The sequence below is a fragment of the Nilaparvata lugens genome, chromosome 10 (assembly GCF_014356525.2).
Source record: "Nilaparvata lugens isolate BPH chromosome 10, ASM1435652v1, whole genome shotgun sequence".
Lineage (NCBI taxonomy): Eukaryota > Metazoa > Arthropoda > Insecta > Hemiptera > Delphacidae > Nilaparvata > Nilaparvata lugens.
In genome coordinates this window covers 5,842,045-5,866,604 of record NC_052513.1, presented here as the reverse complement: position 1 = coordinate 5,866,604, position 24,560 = coordinate 5,842,045, and the positions used below count along the sequence as shown (strand labels likewise).

Below are 24,560 nucleotides of genomic sequence, written 5' to 3'. Positions count from 1 at the left end.
GAATTAAGAAGTTGCTTGGAGAAAATCAATATTGGTTATTTTTTGTGCAGTTTGTTTCTTGGGGTTGGATAACTACCAGACAATGGTGAGTTTCAATTACTTGTTAAATTTAATTTCTATTTTTTAATTCTTTAATTAGTATTCCTTAGGATCTTACAATATTTCATTAACAAAAAAAGCATTGACAGGATATTTTCAGTAAGCATTTTCAGCGATTTGATTAATAAATTACAAGCCGGTTATTTAGTTATTATTGAGCTGATCAATCAAAAATCCTTATAATTCAGTATTGGAATATTTTTTAAATCTTTAATCAATCATTGCAGTACTGGTTTCGATAATCATGAATAGACTTTATAACTGGTGCCTATTGAAAAACTCAACACTATAGTCAGTATAATGTAGATACTGTATGTAGTAAATCAAATGCGTTATTTCAAGTTTCGAGATTAGGTGTTTTGCGATGGAAGTATGAGGGATAATGGAGTTGGAAGTGGAAGGTAAAAATGGATAAAAGAGGTAAGAATATTGGAAAAAGAAAAACGTATCTCTTCTTTCTTATTCTTAATGAAGAAAGAATGCATGAAAGAGATAATTATATTAAAAGAAGAAAAACGTTTTCCGTATTCTTGATCAAGCATTGCAGTTTTCCATTCGTTTGGAATCAAGTAAAAATAAACAATATTTTTTGTTTTTGCAAGTATATAAAAGTATTAAGAGTGTATAAAAGTATTATTGGATATGTGTATTAAGGATAAGATAGGTACTAAATAAAGGTAATGATTTTCATAGCACATAAACATCGTTATCAATTTCTTTGTTTACTCGGTTTACTTACTTGGTCTTTCCCCCCACTCCCTATGTTTTAGAAAAAAAAACTCATCAGCTTCTACACCCCACCCTCTATACAATTTTTTTTGTCATTCTACATCACTAAGCTATTCGTGGTTCCTCCTTCTAAGAATTAGAATTTGATTACGAATGCACACCCAAAAATTTCAAGGACGCAGTCTGTTCAAACCCCTCCCCCCCCCTTATGGAAACCTCGTGGTCATACCTTGGAGCATTGTCATAATAATTATTGTAATGTGTTTGATTTTATATCATAGAAAGTCTTCATGTTGATTTGAGTAAATATTCGAAATCAATAAAATGTAATTCAAAATGACATTGAAAATACTGATGATGTCCTAAACTAAGTAGAAGTTATATTCTATTATATTAGGTACTCTATTCAATAAATAGGCTATCAACTATTGCAAGTACAGTTTTGAAATAAGTGGATCTACAGCACGAGATTTCATGTGTTTCTTATTGGCTGCTGCCCTTGAGAAAATCATTTGGAGCGATGTGATTGGTTAAGTAAAATCTCAAGTAAATACTTTTAAATATAAGATTTTTTTCGTCAAGATGTCAAGCCAGCACGGAAGCTATTACTGTTGACTAAGTTTGAACTTGGAATCGTTCTGAATACAGATAATAATTTAAAATCCATGTCAGTGAAACTGAAAACTTCAAATCTAATCACAGCAACCACCAGGCATAAATCTATAGCATCTATCCACATATTGGATTGTATTTAATTTGAAATAGACAAAAACTCAATGTGAAGCATATTGAAGCTATTGGAAAAAGCATATTGACGCTATTGGAAAGAGCATATTCAAATATTCAAATTATAGTAAAGATAATAGGCCTAATGATCATCCGTTGTAAAAGTATGTTATGAAACCTTTATCTTAAAAATACAGACGCTACACAATGCTGAAACGTTATTGTGAGAAAGTAACAAATTAGTTATTGAGACCCTCAACTTGACCCTCAATTAAAAATTAAATAGAAAAGCACTTATTGATATGATCAATAAACTAATAACTTAATCTCCAAATTCCAATTTTATAGGCTATCGTTTAAATTTTACCCGATGAAAATACCTACTATATCAAGTGGGAAAATTGAACTCAACTTTCAATGCATCACACAGTATCAACTCAAATAAAGTTGATATTCTCCTCTATAAGAAAAGATCCAGCCTATAAAAATCGATTTGATGAATGGTAATCTTGGGAGAAATGCCATAGTAATCTTTAAACCCATAAAATAAACAATGATTGGTTATTGTTCATTTTTATACATGATTCCCCTAGAGTAAAAACTCAAAAGCCGTTTTCCCACAAAACAGCTTTTTTGAGTTACTACAGTATGATATCATATAATGATCTCATGGTGCGATATTATATTTTCAAATAATATTTTTTAACAATCTTCATAGGCAGAACTGTGAAAAACAACAGATATGTAAACAGATAACCGGTTTCCTTACTTTGAATCTGAAATCAGAATCGAACCAAATAATGTCCACAAGTCACTCCCTCCCACTTTTCCTTCGATTTTCTGCAAAACTTATAAATATGTTGAATAAAATGTTGTGTAATCAGTTGGCATTAAGAAGTTGCTTGGAGAAAATCAATATTGGTTATTTTTTGTGCAGTTTGTTTCTTGGGGTTGGATAACTACCAGACAATGGTGAGTTTCAATTACTTGTTAAATTTAATTTCTATTTTTTAATTCTTTAATTAGTATTCCTTAGGATCTTACAATATTTCATTAACAAAAAAAGCATTGACAGGATATTTTCAGTAAGCATTTTCAGCGATTTGATTAATAAATTACAAGCCGGTTATTTAGTTATTAATGAGCTGATCAATCAAAAATCCTTATAATTCAGTATTGGAATATTTTTTAAATCTTTAATCAATCATTGCAGTACTGGTTTCGATAATCATGAATAGACTTTATAACTGGTGCCTATTGAAAAACTCAACACTATAGTCAGTAGCCTATAATGTAGATACTGTATGTAGTAAATCAAATGCGTTTTTTCAAGTTTCGAGATTGGGTGTTTTGCGATGGAAGTATAGAGCTGATCAATTATCCATTATCCCTCATACCTCCATCGCAAAACACCTAATCTCGAAACTTGAAAAAACGCATTTGATTTACTACATTATCCCTGACCGACTCCATTATCCCTCATACTTCCATCGCAAAACACCTAATCTCGAAACTTGAAAAAACGCATTTGATTTACTACATACAGTATCTACATTATACTGACTATAGTGTTGAGTTTTTCAATAGGCACCAGTTATAAAGTCTATTCATGATTATCGAACCAGTACTGCAATGAAAATCCATATAGAATATTGGAAAAAGAAAAACGTATCTCCATTATCCCTCATACTTCTATCGCAAAACACCTAATCTCAAAACTTGAAAAAACGCATTTGATTTACTACATACAGTATCTACATTATACTGACTATAGTGTTGAGTTTTTCAATAGGCACCAGTTATAAAGTCTATTCATGATTATCGAAACCAGTACTGCAATGAAAATCCATATAGAATATTGGAAAAAGAAAAACGTATCTCTTCTTTCTTATTCTTAATGAAGAAAGAATGCATGAAAGAGATAATTATATTAAAAGAAGAAAAACGTTTTCAGTATTCTTGATCAAGCATTGCAGTTTTCCATTCGTTTGGAATCAAGTAAAAATAAACAATATTTTTAATGTACTAAATTTGAAACAAGAATATTTTCCAAATATAAGAGATGTAGGCTTAGTGTTATTCTTGCTGTTCTAAGTAGGTTACAGAAACCTGAATGTAATTTTAGGCATCAGCTATCACTAAGGATACCTTAATGAAAAATCCAATATATTTTTTATTTGAGATTCTTTTCATCATACACCTGGCTGAAATCCATTATCTATTGAGCAATGAATATTTAATAAATCTTTTATAAATATGAGGTATTAGGAGAAGATTCAATACTTTTATCAATTAAAGCTATAGGATTTAGTTAGCGCCAGAAGCTGCACACAGCAGCATAAGACCGTGGAAAATTCCTTCCCCATATTATCGAATGTTGCAAACGCACTCACACATCCGTCTGTGCGTCTGCATGCAGACGTTCCTCCGTTGATGTGTGTGTACGCTTTCAGGCTAAATTAGCTAAGGATAAAGGCTAAAAAGGTGAGTACAAATTAGCGCTTCACTATTCTCAAAAAGAAACTATAAAAAAATGCTGCGCATTCTTTTAGCATGGGCTCGTTACTTTCATAGTGCGCTAACAATTTATTCATAATATTTAAGAATAAAACCCCAAAAATGGTGAAGCTCATTCGATGAGGAACCGTTTCTGGTTGAAAAGAATACATAATCCCAACTCCAAATTGAGAGACTGGTTGCATCAATTGTTTCTCATTTCTGGAGGAGCAATTTCAAATCCAGTGCTTTTTCAACAAACATTTCTAAAAAATGACTTCAATCATTAGAGAGAAGCTTCATCTAACTTGAGTATATTTAATAAGAGTGGTAATTATTCAACCAAAATGTTTCAAGTAAACACACCAGATTGATTGATTGATTTTTATTTTGTGTTAGGTGTAGACAGAATAATAATATTTATATTCTAAAGAATAATAATTGAAAATGAACAAAGAAGGCAAAATAACTATTGTAGCATTAAATACAATTGCCATGACAAAATATAACAATAAAATCATTGATAGAATGAATATAACTAGGTACAGTTTAAATGAATAGATTCATCCAGAAAATAATATCTAGAACATTCTATCTTAATTTTCATTACAACAATATCACCTGGTGCGGCTACTACAGCAGAAATCGTTTTAGTGATATCAAATATTTTAATTTGATAAAGGTCTTGTTACTCACTAACTTTAATGAATCGCTAACTAACTTTAATGAATTGCTAACTAACTTTAATGAATCAAATGCACAAGATTATATATGGGTTGACTTGATATTCTCTCGATGAAGATTCAAGTTCAAGATTGTGTTTGCTGAGACACAGCGATTTGCATAACTTGAAATAATCTTGGCAACACTTTTAACTCCACTTGTAACCTTCTTTTTTTAATCAACAAAATGATAAACAATGTTGGTATTCTGCACATTTGGTTCTCAGTAACATTCTCTCTAGTTCAGCATGGCAATGATTTTAGTTTAGAAAAACAAATAGAATATCAATGTAATCCATTTGTAGCTGTTTTCTTATTTCTATAGATTGGAGATCCAGTTTTCTAAGTCAACTGGTTGAAAAACTTATAGGCTCTTGTTGGTTTTTTATTACGGTAGCCCCCACAGTAAACAACCCAAGAAATTCATCCAACTTGTGCTCATTTCCAAAGAAATTCTCTAAATTCGGAACACTTCTATTAAACTCAGCTTTTTCAGGGTCATGCATTTATAGCATCTTATATAATGCGTATTTTTATTGATATTACTAGTATATTGTGAATCACTTCAAATTATACAGATATTTTGAAATTGTCTCTTGGCATGACTGTGATCACAACAAATAAATATTTATTAATGTTACGTAACCGTTGATATTGCCATGAATATTATAGTCATTTATACGATTGCGTTTTTCGATGCCTTCCTAACAATTTTCCAATAATACCCATATAAACTGGTACATTTGGATATTGAAGTGAGGGATGTTAGCCTATACTAGTGAGGCTCAATTGGAATTGAATAATTCACTTAGAAACCTTAAACAGTTATAGACGAGAAGGTACTTTATGCTACCTTACTGAGTTGGAACAGGCTAATCCTTGAATGCAGATAAGGAGAAGAATAAATGAAAATAACTAAAGCATGTTGCTTCTCGGGCACCAACTAGACGCGCTGATTTTTTTCCACTTGTTACCCGGAGCTATAGTCTCATGGGGTAAATATTATTTGAGCGAAATAGACGCTTCCCATAAGAGTAAAAAGCCATGCATTCTGAAGACGCACGAAATGAATTCAACGCGTCCAAGACGCCCTCATAGTATGGTTCATATAGCAACCCAAATATAATCAAAAGTAAATTATGAAAAAATAACTTTTATTTTCTTTTACATCGATTACGTCTTCTATGAAGAAATTTTTAAATAAGTTACCTATCAATATGTTCATTGAAAATTCAAAGACGCAACCAAAACGAACAAAAATAATATTTTAAAAAACTTCTAATGCTGTCTTGTTTTATTTTCAGACAACTTATGCAGATAAAGGTGCAAAGGTATGTAAAATAATGTTTATTATTAATTTGTTATCTGTCATTTGTATAAATATTTAAATATGTAATGTAAGCTTTAAGCCTGTTGTTCTTTTCCCAATCATTCATAGTTGAGAATGATATTGTAACCTATGTATCAATGTATAAATAAATAAATAGGCTAATATATTTAGATTCGCTACAATATCAATATGAGGTTTGGTAATGATTTGTAGAAGAGTATTGTTAGGCTAATGATGAAAGGATACCGTAGGTCTCATTATAATTTTTGTGAGAATGGTTCACAGCTACAAGCTAGAAAAATTATCAATATAGGTATTTCCAACGTCGTTACTTAGAACAATGGAATTCGAAAATCCGTTTTTATGTATTACTCGTATATTCTATGACATTTTTTTCATAATCCTTCACGCAAGAAATACATGAAGAATTATTGTTTATGAACTATTATAAGAAAGAACTATTAGTTTATGATTCTTGGGAAACATCTTATTTAAGGCGTTTGAAGGAAATTTGTTTATTTTACATTAATAAATTATTATATTGATTTTTTTCAGCCAATCAAAGGACAGTTCCAGAATTTCGATCACATAACATTCTGGGTTGGAAATGCTAAACAGGTTAGTATAGAACGGATTCATCTACATTGTTGAGTTTAATTTCAGTATTGAAAAATCATCTAATTAGTGAAATACTTCTATCACTCACAATTTTAATGTTTAGAGATGGTGTTGCATGTTGTACATTTATTACTTATTAGAATTTTCTATTGAACTTTTATTAGTTTTTTTAGTTGCAGTCTATATTTTATTTTATTTGAGTATGCTTTTCATGAAATCATTGAAGCCATTATTTCGCCGTTGAAGTAGAGAGTTCACTGAAGAAGTCATACCGTATGTTAATTTGCAACAAAAATGTCCAGTAAAATTTTCTCACATCAACCTTTTTCGAGGTGTTTATTTTATGTTGATTTCTCTATATTTTTTAAATAGGCTTACGCCCACTGTAGGCTACCCACCGTCATTTAAACGTCAATAATTGGAAAACTATCATTCAAAATCTAATTCTAAGGATATGGTTGGAAAAAGGAAAAAAATCCAATAAGATTCATATATTTTTTTCCTTTGTTTTTGAACTTTTTATGAGCGTTCAAAGTTGAAAAAAGTACATTTGTCGAGTTCTGTCATTCTTTTTTCTCGATTCTTCTATCAGGGTGACAATATATTTAAATAATGGAAAAACTTTGCTATTTTTATAAGCTTTGGAATGAGTATAAACTTGTTAGAAAAAATTCTACTGGACATTTTTGTTGCAAATTTGATGTAGAGTCTATGGTCTTCGGCTGTTACAGCTTTCGTGGGACACTGTATTTTCTATTGAATTGTGAGTGCATTCAATACTAACGTTTCATTAGTGCAGTATCTGTTGAAAAGTTTGTTTGGTAATTTGTTGTTATTATTAATTTGATGTTCAATTTTTGATTGTAGGCTGCAAGCTACTATGTTACTCGACTTGGCTTTCAACCAGTCGCTTTCAAAGGTCTACAAACTGGAAGTCGACAGTTTGCAGTACATGTTGTAAAGCAAAACCAGGTAAAATTAGTCCTATCAAGCTTAAATTTTAACGCTTACTAAACAGAATATGAACAACCACACTATTGGTTATAAAGTCTATTTTTCAATCTCTTTCATTGCTCACCAATATTGAATCATTTGAATGATTTTATTGATCTGAGTTTAAGTGAGAAACACTCTTGTTGATCCCCCCTCAACCATCAAATCAAATAGTTTATTCACTCAAATTTACAAAAAATTCACAAAATATAAAATATTAAGTTTATAGTACAATACTGTACTTTGTTTGTGAATAGGAGTCAGATTCAAAGTGCTATATGGACAGACTATGTAAATAAATGATCATAATATAGATGAAGATGTATAGATCAATAAAAAGAAGAAAAACTTATGTATGTGATGAAGTATTGTTTGAAGAAGAGATGAAAAATGCACGCACAGATACACACACTTAACACGGTTTTAGTGTGATTCTGTAAATTCGTTGTCGTAATGTATGCATTGGACCTATAGTTACAATTAAAATAATGTAGGTCCACTTGAAAACAATTTTCAATTCAATATTTATAAATCTTCTAGGGCTTATGCAGCTTATGATATTAGATAAATTTTTATTCATTCATACAATAAACATACATAATCAAAATGATAGGGAGAGAAAAAATAAGGTAACCTTGTGATATTACTCTCCCAAATTTGGATAAGGTTACACTTGGTCCGAAATAGGCTAATATTATTCTCTTCACAATAACACTTTAACCGAAACACCGGTCTGTGAGACCGGAGACAAAATTATTTTTTCTATAGTGACCAAATTTTGAATCAAAAATTGCTGCCCGCTCTAATACCTTCTCCCCCACTATTCCTCTACATTCTCCAATAATGCTCGTCAGTCCCCAACTCACGATTATCAAGTAAACATCAATCTATTGAAAACGTACCGGTCTCAGATACCGGATCTTTCGGATAACGTTTATTTTTTACCGGTCTAGAATACCGGATGTTTCGACTAACAGATATTTTGAGCTTTCAATTTTTTTTCTAATGTTTTTCTCTTCATTATTTCGGTATTTTATTGACATGTTTTATTTGAAAAACTAATTTTTGTAATTTAGACAACGTTGACAAAGGATGACAAAGGATGAGTTATCAATCATACGAGCCCCAGCCTTTGGAACTTGTATCAATACGATGTTTCACAATGAAGTGTCACAAAATAAACATTCACTTGACGAAATAGATGATTCTGACCACTATAGTTATTTATGAACTTTTATTGCTAATAAAATAACTGGAGGCTGAAAACGTTTGCTCAAACAAGTTTCTTGATAACAATGAAAAACATTATTATTTTCAATGTTTACCTTTTAGTTCTTCTATAAATCCTATATTGATAGAATATTTCTCATTGATTATTGTTCTGAGTAGTAACTGATAGTATCTTACACAGATTTTTGTATTGTGTGTTTTCTTACATCCAACATCATACATTTATTACATATCAATGTTTCCAATTTTTTTCTATTCTTCCATCACTTAATTTGCAACTGAAATCTATATTATTCTTTACTATAATTGAAATTTATCAATGAAAAATATTTAAATTCATATTTAGTAGAAAATATATCAAATTAATATAACACTTTAAGAGAGTCCCGGTCTGTGAGACTGGATGTTTCGGTTTAGGTCAGTTCGGACCATGTTTCGGTTAGAGTGTAATACTGTTTTTCCAGTGTAGGAAAAATTCAGAAAAAATCCAGTATTTAATCCATTAACATAGAAAAAATCCTGTTTGATAGGCTACATTTTCTAAACATGTTTCAGTGATTATTCAATTTCAGATTGTGTTTGCATTTGTCTCCTCTTATCAACCAGACGATTCAGTGTTTGGAGAACATCTGATGAAACATGGTGATGGAGTGAAGGACATTGCGTTTGCTGTCAAAGATCTCGATGCCATTGTTCAGGTATAATTGTGCACACCATGTGTTCAAGTTCATACAAATGCTTGTTGGTATTATATGTCTATGTATTTTAATTTTGTAAGTTATACTCATAATGAAAGATTAATGCTTTCATGACGATGGTTCAAGTTAATGAGTTTACCCACGCACAAGCCTAAGAGCTTATGTGGGCATCACCCTCAGTATTTATTATTATTTTGAGTAAGATACACTACTTATTCAGCTCGTAATTGTCTGTTAGTAAAATAACCTGCTCCGCTGGGCAGAAAAAGAATACCATTAGTTCTTACGAGAGTGTTCACACATTTTCATTTTTCCAGTGTGTGAATACCCACATTTAAAGCAATATTATTTTTTTCTGCTGCAGAGCAGATATTCATTGAAAAACAGGACCTGAATCATTTACTCCACCAACTATTATTCTATTCTCCATACTAGAAACTTTAATGAAGATTTTTTAAATAAAAGGCTAGTGAAAATATAGAGAAAAATATGTATATTTAGAGAAAATGAATCATTGATCGTGACGCCTTTAAAACAGAACATGTTCATGTTATTTGAAAACCACAATGAGCATACTACTATGAATAAAAATGTGTGTCTATTTGTTTGAAGAAAATTCTGTGTCACACCATGCAAATTTGATGAACCTGTGTAAGGATGTAGTAATCATAAAGTTAATATTAGTCGAAGTAGTCACTAATGACAAAATTGTCACATTTTCTTAGTATCCTTGTAGGAAGAAATTCATGAGAAAATCAATTAAAATCTGCAATTATTCAGTGAAAAGCTTTCTACAATATTGAATTGAAACTTTATTCTCAATAATAATATAAACAATGTACTATTTGTGCTGATAATTGGATTGATTTGAAATCTATTGATTTGTCTACGATAGTAAACGTTTACAAAATTACTTGTTCCGCAAATACTATGTGGATCTGCGTTGTCAGAAAAGTTGACGTGAACTGATGAAGAACGACTTCTCATCTAGTTCATAGCAAAAAAATTTGTAACAACACAATATTCAATTAAAACTGTTGTGGGTAGAATTCACTCTATTTTTAGATAAAATCAACATAAGGTGTTGATGAATCAATGAAAATAAACTGGATTTAAATTTATGAACAACTTTTAATACCTCAAATATTTCACAGCTGCACTTTAAGTGAATTGTCTTGTTGAGAATAATTTAATACTGCAGGTGGCAAAAGATAAAGGAGCAGTTGTAGTGAAAGATATTTGGGAAGAATCCGACGAGAATGGAGTTGTGAGAATGGCAGTACTGAAAACTGTAAGTCTAATATTGTACAAATTAATGCTACTTTTGTCGTTTCATAAAGTCTTAGCTTGCTTCCATTGATTAAATTCCACACAACTCTATCATTACTATAATGTGAAAAATAGGATTAATTCACGAAGAAGCATCTCTATTATATGAATAGAAACAATAACACTTGTCTTTCTTTGTTAAAGGACTATCTCTTTTTAACTTCATTCACTGATGGATTTTTATAACTACGAGAAGAAATCAGAGAAGGCTATTTTGAAAAGAAGTCTTCTTTGATTGGTTCTCTTGGAACTAATCACGGTTAAAATTCAACAAGCTTTAATGCAACTGGCACCATCTCTTTTAAACTTCATTCACTGCTGGATTTTACCCGTTGAAATTTTGAAGTTCTTTCAGCTAAATTGTAAATTGTTTTTTATATTTTCACTCTTCAACTGTTTCATTCAATTTATTTATTCGTGGTCAGCATCACAAATCATATAAATATGATTAGGAAGGAACAACAGGCTTGGCCCAAATCTATTCCATTCCCAAATTTTGATAAATTAATAAAATGTCCAAAAAATAGGTTATGTTTCTACTGTAAAACGTTCAAGTTCAATTTTCGTCCAAATATATATATATAAGCTAAACATTTTGAATTTAGAGAAATTAAAACACCAAACTATATTTAAATATAGCACTTAATTATCACTTCATATTGAATTAATCAAGTTATTTTATAAAATTTTGAACCCAAAAATACACACAACTTTTCTCTTATTTAATAAGGATATTCACCACAAAATCACCTCTACGGGAACACAGAAAGTTATTTAATTTTTCGCCACACTTGGATGTAATGAGCTGGTTTACGTGCGTCATATGGAGGCCGAAAGTGATTGTTTTCCGACCAGGCCGGTAAAACTACGGCCCTATAGGGCTGTAAAATGACCTTGAATAACAGCTGATCGTGTCCAATCTCACAAAAATCATAGAGAGATAATCTCATAACGACTGCAATAATCTATATAATTATGTATTGTGAATCGCGGTATTATGTCTATAATATATTTTATAAATTACTGTTTCATAATTTAATATTTGTTATTGTGTTTTTGATATCAAACAATAGAATACGATGATATCTCCATAGCCTCAACAATATACTTAATGTTGGTTGCATTGTCCATTGTCAGAAAGGTACCGGTACGTATCGCAAGTATTTAAAAGTGAAGAATCGAATTTGAAATCAAAGTACAATAATTGTATCAATATTTAAAAGTGAAGTAGAGTAATAATTGTTTCTTTTTTATTATCGAATTCCACTTCTTAATGCAATACAATCAACAATAATACGGTAATAAGAAAATACAGCAGAGATCTGAAGTTTAAGGTAAGCCTACTGGTAAAACTCAGCCTTGACTGAAAAACTCCTAGTAATTTTTCTGTAATTCATTATTAAAACTTTTAGATAATTTTTATTCAATATTAAACCATATAGAGAAAACATTAGGCCCACTCAAGATTGAATCTTCGAATGTTTTCTCTATGATTTAACTATTTTCAGAGCAATATTTTGTTGTGGAAATGCCGGCAAACCGGCTAAGTGTTTCAGTCAGGCCCCCTCGTTCAACAATATGGAATGGCCGAGAGCGTAAAGGCGTAATACATCAAACCTCAAAGCTCAGTGAATAACAAACATGATCTAGGTTCGAATCTCGGTCAATGACATTTTTTTTTGTCGATGAATTTCGACTTTTATTAGCTCTTTTTTATATTAGTTACCGTAATTTAAATTTCAATAATTTTTTTTTATATATTTTGAGACAAAACTGTGAAATATGCAATTATATTTAATTTTTCTCATTATTTCAAAATAGTAATAAAAATTCTATTCATCCATCTATCCATGAGATATTGCACCGGGCGCAAAGCGCGAGCTATAAAAATTCAAACAATTATTCGAAATATTAATAGTATAAAAATATGGTCACTATTGTAAATTATTAATTAGTAATATTGAAATTAATTGACAGTAAAAGTTGTCATAACCAAGATTCAAACTATCAAAATAGGCTGTTTGAATTTTATTTATTTTTCAATTTCTTATATATTGGGAAGTTTTTTTTTTGGTGTGGCGAAAAATAGCGTTCGCAACACGGGCAAAAATGTTTTTCCGGCTCTCGAACGCTTCAAGTTCTCGACTTCGTCTCGAACTTGAAAACCGCGATCTCGAGCCGGAAAACGTACATTTTCGACCCTAGGTGCGAAATATACTATTACATTTCAACATCTTCTGTATCATAATCAATTCTTATGTCTTTTACATTTCTTTGCTACAGTTTGGGGATACTACTCACACACTTATTGACAGATCGCAGTACAAAGGAGTATTCCTACCCGGATTCAAGGCAACTGAGGCTGATGCCCTTGGAGAAAAACTGTAAGTATACAACTTAAGAACCGCTTAAACAATCACTAATAATTTGAAATTTTAAACATCAAACCATTATTAATCATCCTGTCATTTCCACTTGACTCTAAATCTGAATCTCACTGTAAACGGAAGGGGTGTTTCTACTCTTCTATAATATTTGCTGAAATTATACTACTAAACTTATGTTTAATTCCTTGATTGGTTGGGAGCTTTTAGTGGATTCGTTCATTCAAATGCACAGATTATCATGATTATTTAATTGTCACCTATTTTAGCAACTAGCAACTACGAGCCAGGAACTTCATTGAAAAAAACTTTTAAAATTTAACGTCAGGTTTATTGAATTGAAAAAAACGTGTCAAACGAATCATTAGAAGTCATGTAACATGTGAAATTTTCAACCAACGTTATCTAGTAATTGATTTAGAACAGAAGGCATAATCAGCAATTTTCAATTTCTACACTTTTGGGAACTTGCTAACTTGCTGCAACTAAATTCGGGCCTCGGTCATTCTATGTAACTAAATGTTTAGCTCTATTACGAAAACAACAGTTTCGCACTCACCATTTCCACAGCGTAAACTTCGACTCTAGAAACACACACATACGATTTAAGAAGACTCACTACACTTTACTCAGATTCACCCACAAAATTAATCTCCTTATTCTACTTCTACTAATTTTATCGGTTTCTTCTTCAAACTAGATCAAAATTAATGATAATATAACGAGAACTTGTCAATTTTTCCCTCTGAATAGAAAATAGATCCATTCAGAGGACCGAGGCTCGCACACCGTTACTTGTTTTCCCGGTTACGTCTCAATTCAAACTGTGCCTTTTTCACTGAGAATTATTCCGCCTCCACGAGCGTTGAGCATAATTTCCAGTGGAAAAGCCAAGTCTGCAAAAAGGTCAATGCTCGTACAATTTTCAAATATAGTGGCTTTTTCGACATGAAATTGAAACTGTATTTGAAAAATGCACGAAAATTGCTTAAATTTCGACAACTAAGCAACAAGTTAGCAAATTCAATAAACATGGTCAAATATTCTCACACTAAAATCTGAAAGTAGGAATCAAAGTTCATTCCAGTTCAAAAACCTGAAAAATAAGACAAACATAAAAAACAACTACAAAATACCCACTCAATTTCACACTAACTCAATTCCACTAACGCACTCTATAGTAAACCTAGATTAGAGTTAAACTTGGGTGGTGCATAAATGGGACTGAGAGGCAAAAAATAATCTCTGTTGTATTATAAATAATAATGATGTTGCATAATGGATAAAAATAATCTCTTGGAAATCTGAAATTACAATCTGACAATATAACGGATCAAATTTTCTTTCAGACCGCCTGCCTATTTGAACTTTATCGATCACTGTGTTGGAAATCAACCTGACAACACCATGGAAAATGTAGCTGATTGGTGAGTTGAAGAGTTGTCTCAATGTAATATTATTTATTAGCCAAAATGCTTTCATAAAATTTAGTATCCACAGAGATATTGAACTAATCTAATTGTGTTTGGTATATATTATTCCTGTATATTTCTATGTACTACATGTATTATTCAATATATTCCACATTTTCTTGAACTCTTGAATCACTTCTATAAAACATTATTATCAATTTCTCCATTCAACTTGTCTCTAATGTATAAGGGAAATTCCATTATTTCTATAAACCATCACTTTATTGGTTTTAGCTTGTAATATGTTTAAATTAAAGAAAACTCCTTTCCAATTTATCTCATGGTATCTCATCTTCTAGGTATATCAGTGTGTGTTCAGTGTGAGTTTTGAATGTTTTTCAGGTATGAAAAGATTCTAGCCTTCCATAGATTTTGGTCGATTGATGAAAAGCAGGTTTACACAGAGTACTCGGCCCTCAGATCTGTGGTTATGACTAATTGGGAAGAAACTATTAAGGTGAGAAACTCAATTATCTGATAATTAATATTTGATGTCACTCTGAGTTGATTAGTGAATTACCTAACATTCAGTAAAGATTGGATGTTATATTGATGAACTACAAGAATGATTGTTTATGTCGTTCTTAGTATCTTGATTGCATCTTAAACTGAATTTCCGATAATTATAGTTAATATTGCATCTTAAACTGAATTTCCGATAAATATAGTTAATATTGTCATTTAATGTGAAATTCAACATTAGTTGAATATTTGATAATGATGTAAAATATCATCCCTACCAAATTGAAAGTATGATCGGATTTTAGATTGCTATAAAACAGAAATGTAAAAGACATGTAAATGTCATGAAATGTGAATGTTGAAGTGTCCAGCCTTAAGTCATGTGAATGTTTTTTCTTACAGAAATGTAAAATTACTTATTCCATTTTGCCATTTATGTATGAGAAATTATATCCGCATGTCACCACCCAAAGCATTGAGTAGTTCGTTTATTGACTTTTGTAATAACGCTCTCACAAAGATTTAGTAAGATTCCATCAATAACCCTTTCTATTTTCACTTTCAAATTGTGGTATTATTATTATTCGGTGTTTGTTCACCTATACTTTCGATTCAACACAAATAATGATTTTTCATACGGTGTAAGATCACACGATCTAGCAGGCCATTCGTGGTTTCCAAGCAAAAAGATAATCTTTTGAAATTCTGTATTCAGTCATTTTTTTCACGCAATGTGTAACACCATCTTCATGCAAACTAAAAATTGGAATTTTCCAAATCTGTGCCTTCCAAAATTGGGAAAACCCAATAAAAAAGCATGTATCTGTCCGTTTATCACCGTTCACAATGACTGCACCTCCCTCATCGTCAACTTAATTCGTCCCCCACTTATTCCATTTCTACTTCAACTAAGCATTTTTTCTTATTCCTTGAAGCTAGATAAGTATTTTAGCTCGTAGTAACTTTAAATGCTTAGGCTTGTAATATATTGTTCTTTGTGTATCTGTGTATATTTCCAAAATTCTTTTGAAGATTATAAGTTCATTTGCTCTGAAAACTGGATTTCTCATTCATAGGCGATAGATCCATTCATAATTTATCAAGAATCTATTACATTGGAGCCGACAACTATCCTTAGGTTAATAGGTGTTAAATGCTATTCCAACCGAATTAGGAAAAATTGGTAGCACGGCAAATGTTACCCCTGTGGTGGGACCGAATTACAAAATAAATATGTCCCAAATGGTACACCATGAAATCCCTGGTTATGAAAAATTATTAGTAGGATAGATATATTGATAGGTTATGAATGGTATACTGCTGAGTGGGAAATCGGTTCAAGAGAGATCAAGTCCTAATGAATATATTATCTGTGCAGACTAGCAAAATGGCATACAATATGAAAAATATTAAAAATGATGATGAGTTAATAGCTGCCTTAACACAACTGTTTGATAAGCAAAATGCTAAGTTAGACCAAATGTTTAAAAATCAAAGTGCTAGGTTTGATGATATGAAGCAAGAATGTACTAGCATTAGACTAGAGCAGGTTAGTATAAACCTTCTATTGAAAAATGCACATGAAACATTGAGTGATAATCATGAAGATGAAAACAAATTGAAGCAGGATAATAGTAGTGTTAAGATACAAGATCAACTCATTCAAGTTTCTGACAATGTAGGCCTAGTTACTGTTGTTGAAAAAGTCAACCCTAATGAGATAGTAGAATTGAGTAAAGAAGTAGGTAGGGAGTTGTCTTCACTGAAAGTCAACTATCATGAAAGTAATATTGCTACATTGAAGGTTAGGAAAACTATGAACAAAGTGAATGATTACATGAGACAGGTTTCTGTGGAGGTTAGGAACAATGTAAACAAAATGAATGTTGCTTTGAGTCAAGTTGATGACTTCAACTTTCAACTGAGAATTGAAAAGGTGTATGCAATGCATTCTCAAGTAAACATGACTAACTTTTGTAAGCAAAATGGCTTTGTTGAAACAAATGAACCCATGAATAAAATTATGTTCTTGAAGAAAACAAAACACAAAGTCACCATTGATGTGTTAGTATTCAAAGGTTGTTTCAAGTTGCTTACTTACAAGATGATGACTGTGAATCACATGATGAAAGGGTATTCCCCAACACACAATGATTAGGAATCCTGTGTTATGCCGGGATTCAGAATAGCATAATCGCTACGCAGTGTATGGTAAGAGTCCATAATTGTGTCTTTTTTCTTTCCTGTAGCCTATTTTTCTTGGCCCTTAATCTTTTCAAATTTCGATTCTTTCCTGTCTTTGTGTAATGTTCAGTAAAATTCTTCTATGATGCATATCTTAACCAATCTTGTCCATAGTCATTTAAATTTGTATTCTTCTGAAATAATATTAGAAGTTAAAATAGTAGCTTATTTTCCTAATCTTTAAATTGTTGATAAAACTTAACTTTTCTAAAATCTATCCATTGTAGTGTAAATAATTGTTTGCTTGTGGTATATTTTTTCATCATGTATTACATATTTTAATCATGTCTATTTTTTTCAGGTATCATATTAGGTAATTAGGTTTTTCAGAGCAATTATGTCCCATGTTCTCATCTTTCATTGCATATCGTGCCATAAGCCATATGTAATTAGGTTATAGTTTTCTTCTGGGCTTTTAACCCATTTTGCATTTTATTTTTTTTTTTTTGCTGTCCAATACTTTGGATTTTTGGTAGACAAGTAGGTGTGATTCTTTTAGAGGTGTGGGCGTGAACCACATACGGCTGGACTCGATTATCTGACCTACTTGTTTGCGATATAAAAACCTTAAGACTGCAACATCAAATGTTTGTAAAAAACTTTTGCATACTTTTGTTTTTGTGGTCCGATACTAGAGTCTGCTATCACATTGCCTTACAGACATCTAGGAACTATCCACCCAGTCACAATAGTCAACATTTTTTCCTTCACCAGTTGTTTTTGTGGGAGTGATAGCTCACAATTATAACAAATTAGAGTCATACTTGGAATTTACAAAATTCCATAGTAGTATATTTATTAAATATACTTCCTCATGAAAGTTCAGTACTGACATGTAGGATAGGCTCTAATTAATCTTTCTCTTCTTTGTATTGTTTTAGGAAATTTATTTACCCAATTTTCTTTTTCTCTTGTTTGTATTTTTTAGGGAACTTATTTACCCATTATTCATCTTGATCATCTTTGTATTATAATCTTGAAATGTTTGTACTTATTATACAGTCTTTAAATTTTAAATTATTTTAAAAAATAAATGGTTCAATTTAGAACATGCTGAAATCTATTCTTATGTATAAATTCTTTTGTTATAATAAATAAACTTCAAAATTTGAAAGTATTAATGAATTCTGTAGCCATATATATGTGATGTATTAATGAAAGTTAACTTGAATAATAATGTTTTCATTGAATATAAACGTTGTGTTATATTATCAATTGAAATGAGTTAAAGGCTAAAATTTTTCTAAAGTGTTTTGTAATTGATATATTTTTCAAAATTTTTAAAATTGTTTGTTCTATAAATTTTGATATGAAATGGATGCTGGAGTGTATGTAGAATTTTTAGTGGGGTTTGTTGATTAGAATTTTGCTGGTATGTGATTGTTTTTTGAGATGGAAACCCATTATTGCCTAAAGAAGGAATAACAGAGGTTATGACTTAGAGAGGCAGTAATGAGATAATATTTTTTGTGTTGATTACTTATGTTGATTGCCATAGATGCAAAATGATGATTACGTATGAATATTGATTGCCTTTGAAGCAAAATATTATTGATGTTTTGAATGATTTCTTGTTTAATGATTGATAGTAAAGTTTTGTCATGAAATGTAGCTTGTGTTCAGAACATTGAAAAGTCGAAATAAACTATAGTATCCGACAAACGATGATTAATAATATTAAATAATTTGCTTTTTATACAATTTTTGAACACAAAGTTAAAACTAAATAATTTTGAAACCCTGAATGATAAATCATAAATGTGAAATGAACTTGCTATAAATGAAATGTTATACTAAATGATAATGAAATGCAGATATATTATGAAATGATTGTGAATAGAAGACCAATTGTCTGAAATTATTGAAATATATATTGAAATTAATTTTTGTTGTGATGATCTGATGTTTTTTACAATTTTGATAATGATACAGGGTGTTATGAAATTCTATTTCTGTTTTGAAGAATGGATTAAATTTTGATATTTGAACAGTGAATAGATGGAAATGAAATTTTTTTTAGTGAAAATTTGTAATTGATATTTCACAATTTATGTATTGCTGACTGTATAATAGGATGTTAACAAATTTCAATTTTATATATACTTGAAAATAATTATCATGTGTATTAGATTGTATTGATAGCCTAATCAAGTTTTTCTTCTTAGTTTATAAGCATTTTAAGATAACAGGTACAGCACAGACATTAACATTGAAATAGTTATCATGTGAATCTCGAAATCAGCAACAAGTGAACGCCATGAAGAGTGTTAAGAACATTTGGGTGATTTTCGAACTAGTGTGACATAACTACGCCAATATCTACGCTGATGCCTACACCAATAACTACGCCAAAATCTACGCCAATGCCTGCGCCAATGCCAATGCCTGCGCCAATGCCTATGCCTGCGCCAATGCTGATACCAATGCCAAAATCTATGCTGATGCCTGCGCCAATGCTGATACCAATGCCAAAATCTACGCCGATGCCTGCGCCAATGCCAATGCCTGCGCCAATGCTAATGCCAATGCTGATATCAATGCCAATAGCAATGCCAACGCTTATTGCTGACTTTGTATCTCAAACTTCAACACTACTACATTACCTGGAGGTAATTGTCATCCATGTTCACATTCGCAACTTTGAATTCAGAATAACAGTCACAGTATCATGAAAGAATTGATTCAAAAAAATCCTCTCCTAAATTATTCCTGTATGCAGAACTCTAAACCTTGAAAACTGAAAGTATCAAAAAACCAAACCTTACCTAAATTAATCCTCACCTAAATTAATCCTGTATGCAGCGTCTATCTCTTTTCCAAAAAACGAATTACATTGTCATTTCAAGCCTGAAATGTACATTGTATAATTACAAATATGATACAAAATTTACGTGACTCTGTATCGAGTTTGGTATGCAGCTGTCTACTACAAGCATGAGGCAATGCTAACTGAGATGTCACCTGTATCGAGTTTGGTATGCAGCTGTCTACTACAAGCATGAGGCAATGCTAACTGAGATGTCACCTGTATCGAGTTTGGTATGCAGCCGTCTATTACAAGCATGAGGCAATGCTAACTGAGATGTCACCTGTATCGAGTTTGATATGCATCAGTCGACTACAAATGTCAGCCCAACACTACGTGCATACAGATCAGCCCAACACTACAAGTATTCGGATCAGCCCAAAACTAACGTCATCACATTGGAGTCACACTTAACTGAAAATCATACTGAGTGCCTTAACGGACTGTTTTCCAAAATGTGCATCAATAAAATCAACCGAGTCAATAGTGAAAGAAATGAACATTTTTTGATTTATTGAAATTTTATGTGAAAATTAAATGTAACAATTCATCAATTCATTTAAAAAAAAAAAAAATAATAATAATAATAATAATAATAATAATAAACTTATGTTTAATTCCTTGATTGGTTGGGAGCTTTTAGTGGATTCGTTCATTCAAATGCACAGATTATCATGATTATTTAATTGTCACCTATTTTAGCAACTAGCAACTACGAGCCAGGAACTTCATTGAAAAAAACTTTTAAAATTTAACGTCAGGTTTATTGAATTGAAAAAAACGTGTCAAACGAATCATTAGAAGTCATGTAACATGTGAAATTTTCAACCAACGTTATCTAGTAATTGATTTAGAACAGAAGGCATAATCAGCAATTTTCAATTTCTACACTTTTGGGAACTTGCTAACTTGCTGCAACTAAATTCGGGCCTCGGTCATTCTATGTAACTAAATGTTGAGCTCTATTACGAAAACAACAGTTTCGCACTCACCATTTCCACAGCGTAAACTTCGACTCTTTAGAAACACACACATACGATTTAAGAAGACTCACTACACTTTACTCAGATTCACCCACAAAATTAATCTCCTTATTCTACTTCTACTAATTTTATCGGTTTCTTCTTCAAACTAGATCAAAATTAATGATAATATAACGAGAACTTGTCAATTTTTCCCTCTGAATAGAAAATAGATCCATTCAGAGGACCGAGGCTCGCACACCGTTACTTGTTTTCCCGGTTACGTCTCAATTCAAACTGTGCCTTTTTCACTGAGAATTATTCCGCCTCCACGAGCGTTGAGCATAATTTCCAGTGGAAAAGCCAAGTCTGCAAAAAGGTCAATGCTCGTACAATTTTCAAATATAGTGGCTTTTTCGACATGAAATTGAAACTGTATTTGAAAAATGCACGAAAATTGCTTAAATTTCGACAACTAAGCAACAAGTTAGCAAATTCAATAAACATGGTCAAATATTCTCACACTAAAATCTGAAAGTAGGAATCAAAGTTCATTCCAGTTCAAAAACCTGAAAAATAAGACAAACATAAAAAACAACTACAAAATACCCACTCAATTTCACACTAACTCAATTCCACTAACGCACTCTATAGTAAACCTAGATTAGAGTTAAACTTGGGTGGTGCATAAATGGGACTGAGAGGCAAAAAATAATCTCTGTTGTATTATAAATAATAATGATGTTGCATAATGGATAAAAATAATCTCTTGGAAATCTGAAATTACAATCTGACAATATAACGGATCAAATTTTCTTTCAGACCGCCTGCCTATTTGAACTTTATCGATCACTGTGTTGGAAATCAACCTGACAACACCATGGAAAATGTAGCTGATTGGTGAGTTGAAGAGTTGTCTCAATGTAATATTATTTATTAGCCAAAATGCTTTCATAAAATTTAGTATCCACAGAGATATTGAACTAATCTAATTGTGTTTGGTATATATTATTCCTGTATATTTCTATGTACTACATGTATTATTCAATATATTCCACATTTTCTTGAACTCTTGAATCACTTCTATAAAACATTATTATCAATTTCTCCATTCAACTTGTCTCTAATGTATAAGGGAAATTCCATTATTTCTATAAACCATCACTTTATTGGTTTTAGCTTGTAATATGTTTAAATTAAAGAAAACTCCTTTCCAATTTATCTCATGGTATCTCATCTTCTAGGTATATCAGTGTGTGTTCAGTGTGAGTTTTGAATGTTTTTCAGGTATGAAAAGATTCTAGCCTTCCATAGATTTTGGTCGATTGATGAAAAGCAGGTTTACACAGAGTACTCGGCCCTCAGATCTGTGGTTATGACTAATTGGGAAGAAACTATTAAGGTGAGAAACTCAATTATCTGATAATTAATATTTGATGTCACTCTGAGTTGATTAGTGAATTACCTAACATTCAGTAAAGATTGGATGTTATATTGATGAACTACAAGAATGATTGTTTATGTCGTTCTTAGTATCTTGATTGCATCTTAAACTGAATTTCCGATAATTATAGTTAATATTGCATCTTAAACTGAATTTCCGATAAATATAGTTAATATTGTCATTTAATGTGAAATTCAACATTAGTTGAATATTTGATAATGATGTAAAATATCATCCCTACCAAATTGAAAGTATGATCGGATTTTAGATTGCTATAAAACAGAAATGTAAAAGACATGTAAATGTCATGAAATGTGAATGTTGAAGTGTCCAGCCTTAAGTCATGTGAATGTTTTTTCTTACAGAAATGTAAAATTACTTATTCCATTTTGCCATTTATGTATGAGAAATTATATCCGCATGTCACCACCCAAAGCATTGAGTAGTTCGTTTATTGACTTTTGTAATAACGCTCTCACAAAGATTTAGTAAGATTCCATCAATAACCCTTTCTATTTTCACTTTCAAATTGTGGTATTATTATTATTCGGTGTTTGTTCACCTATACTTTCGATTCAACACAAATAATGATTTTTCATACGGTGTAAGATCACACGATCTAGCAGGCCATTCGTGGTTTCCAAGCAAAAAGATAATCTTTTGAAATTCTGTATTCAGTCATTTTTTTCACGCAATGTGTAACACCATCTTCATGCAAACTAAAAATTGGAATTTTCCAAATCTGTGCCTTCCAAAATTGGGAAAACCCAATAAAAAGCATGTATCTGTCCGTTTATCACCGTTCACAATGACTGCACCTCCCTCATCGTCAACTTAATTCGTCCCCCACTTATTCCATTTCTACTTCAACTAAGCATTTTTTCTTATTCCTTGAAGCTAGATAATATTTCTCAATATCTTGTGAAAGTTTAATCATTCTTAAATGAAAAATTTCAATATTGATATTTGCAGATACCTATTAACGAACCCGCTCCAGGAAAAAAGAAGAGCCAGATTGAAGAGTATGTGGAGTATTATGGAGGACCAGGCGTGCAGCACATTGCTCTAAACACATCTGACATTGTAACTGCTGTAAGTAATGTGCAATTACGTGATATTGTACCTAACAATAATTATTGTATGATTACATATTGGTGTAAAATTGTACTACACGCATTCTTTTTATTTTTTCAAAAAAATTATCTCCTGCAATATTATTAGACAATTGAAAGTAAAAATGTGTTTTCTCTTTGCATAGTATTTATTATTATTCAGTATCATTAGTATTTATTTGCATTATTTCAGTTTATATTATATTATCTCATTTGTATATACTAAGCGAATTCCTGATTTCATTTCCAATTATCAGATATGCTCCAGTTTGCAGATAAAGTTCATTCTTCAGCAAGCAGTATTGTATTCATTGACTGTACACTAAGCATTTTTTGTTGAATTCAATATTTGATGATTGTTATTCTGCAATGTACTTGTCATTGAATAAAGATGTATTATTATTATTATCATCAAACTGTATAAAACTGGAAACCATGTTATATTCTAGCAAATAATATTTTATTCACTTTGTATTTCAGGTGAGAAACCTTCGGTCTCGTGGTGTTGAATTTCTTAGAACTCCAAGTCAGTACTATGAACTGTTGAGGAAAAATCTTGAAAGAGACAACTTCAAAATAAAGGAAGACTTGGACATTCTAGAGGTAAAGTGAGATTAGTTAATTCTTAATATCGGGGCACCGAGCTTCGCTTGTTATTTTTATTTATTGATAAACAGAACACAATTAATTCTCTAAAATGATCG

At 31.2% G+C, this 24,560-nt stretch overlaps 1 protein-coding gene across 2 annotated transcripts; it reads left to right on the top strand.

Annotated features, from left to right (window-relative positions):
• LOC111064377 (4-hydroxyphenylpyruvate dioxygenase) lies at positions 1 to 24,554 on the top strand. 2 transcript variants are annotated; one of them, XM_039436169.1, is made up of 12 exons: positions 26 to 73; positions 2,511 to 2,526; positions 6,077 to 6,103; positions 6,658 to 6,720; positions 7,588 to 7,692; positions 9,516 to 9,641; positions 10,843 to 10,932; positions 13,254 to 13,354; positions 14,704 to 14,781; positions 15,169 to 15,283; positions 23,717 to 23,836; positions 24,337 to 24,554. In XM_039436169.1, exons 2-12 carry the CDS (start codon positions 2,524 to 2,526, stop codon positions 24,466 to 24,468), a joined length of 960 nt encoding a protein of 319 aa, XP_039292103.1. In that variant the 5' UTR covers positions 26 to 73; positions 2,511 to 2,523; the 3' UTR covers positions 24,469 to 24,554. The 2 variants fall into 2 exon arrangements, with proteins under 2 accessions (XP_039292102.1, XP_039292103.1); XM_039436168.1 differs by lacking the exon at positions 2,511 to 2,526 and having other exon boundaries at positions 1 to 85.
• Positions 24,555 to 24,560: the final 6 nt, after the last annotated feature.

What these genes read in the sequence shown, in the direction of transcription:
- LOC111064377 (XM_039436168.1), top strand. An exon ending in ATGTTGTAAAGCAAAACCAG is followed by an intron (nt 7,693 to 9,515) that starts GTAAAATTAGTC and finishes ATTCAATTTCAG; the next exon opens with ATTGTGTTTGCATTTGTCTC. An exon ending in ATGGAAAATGTAGCTGATTG is followed by an intron (nt 14,782 to 15,168) that starts GTGAGTTGAAGA and finishes AATGTTTTTCAG; the next exon opens with GTATGAAAAGATTCTAGCCT.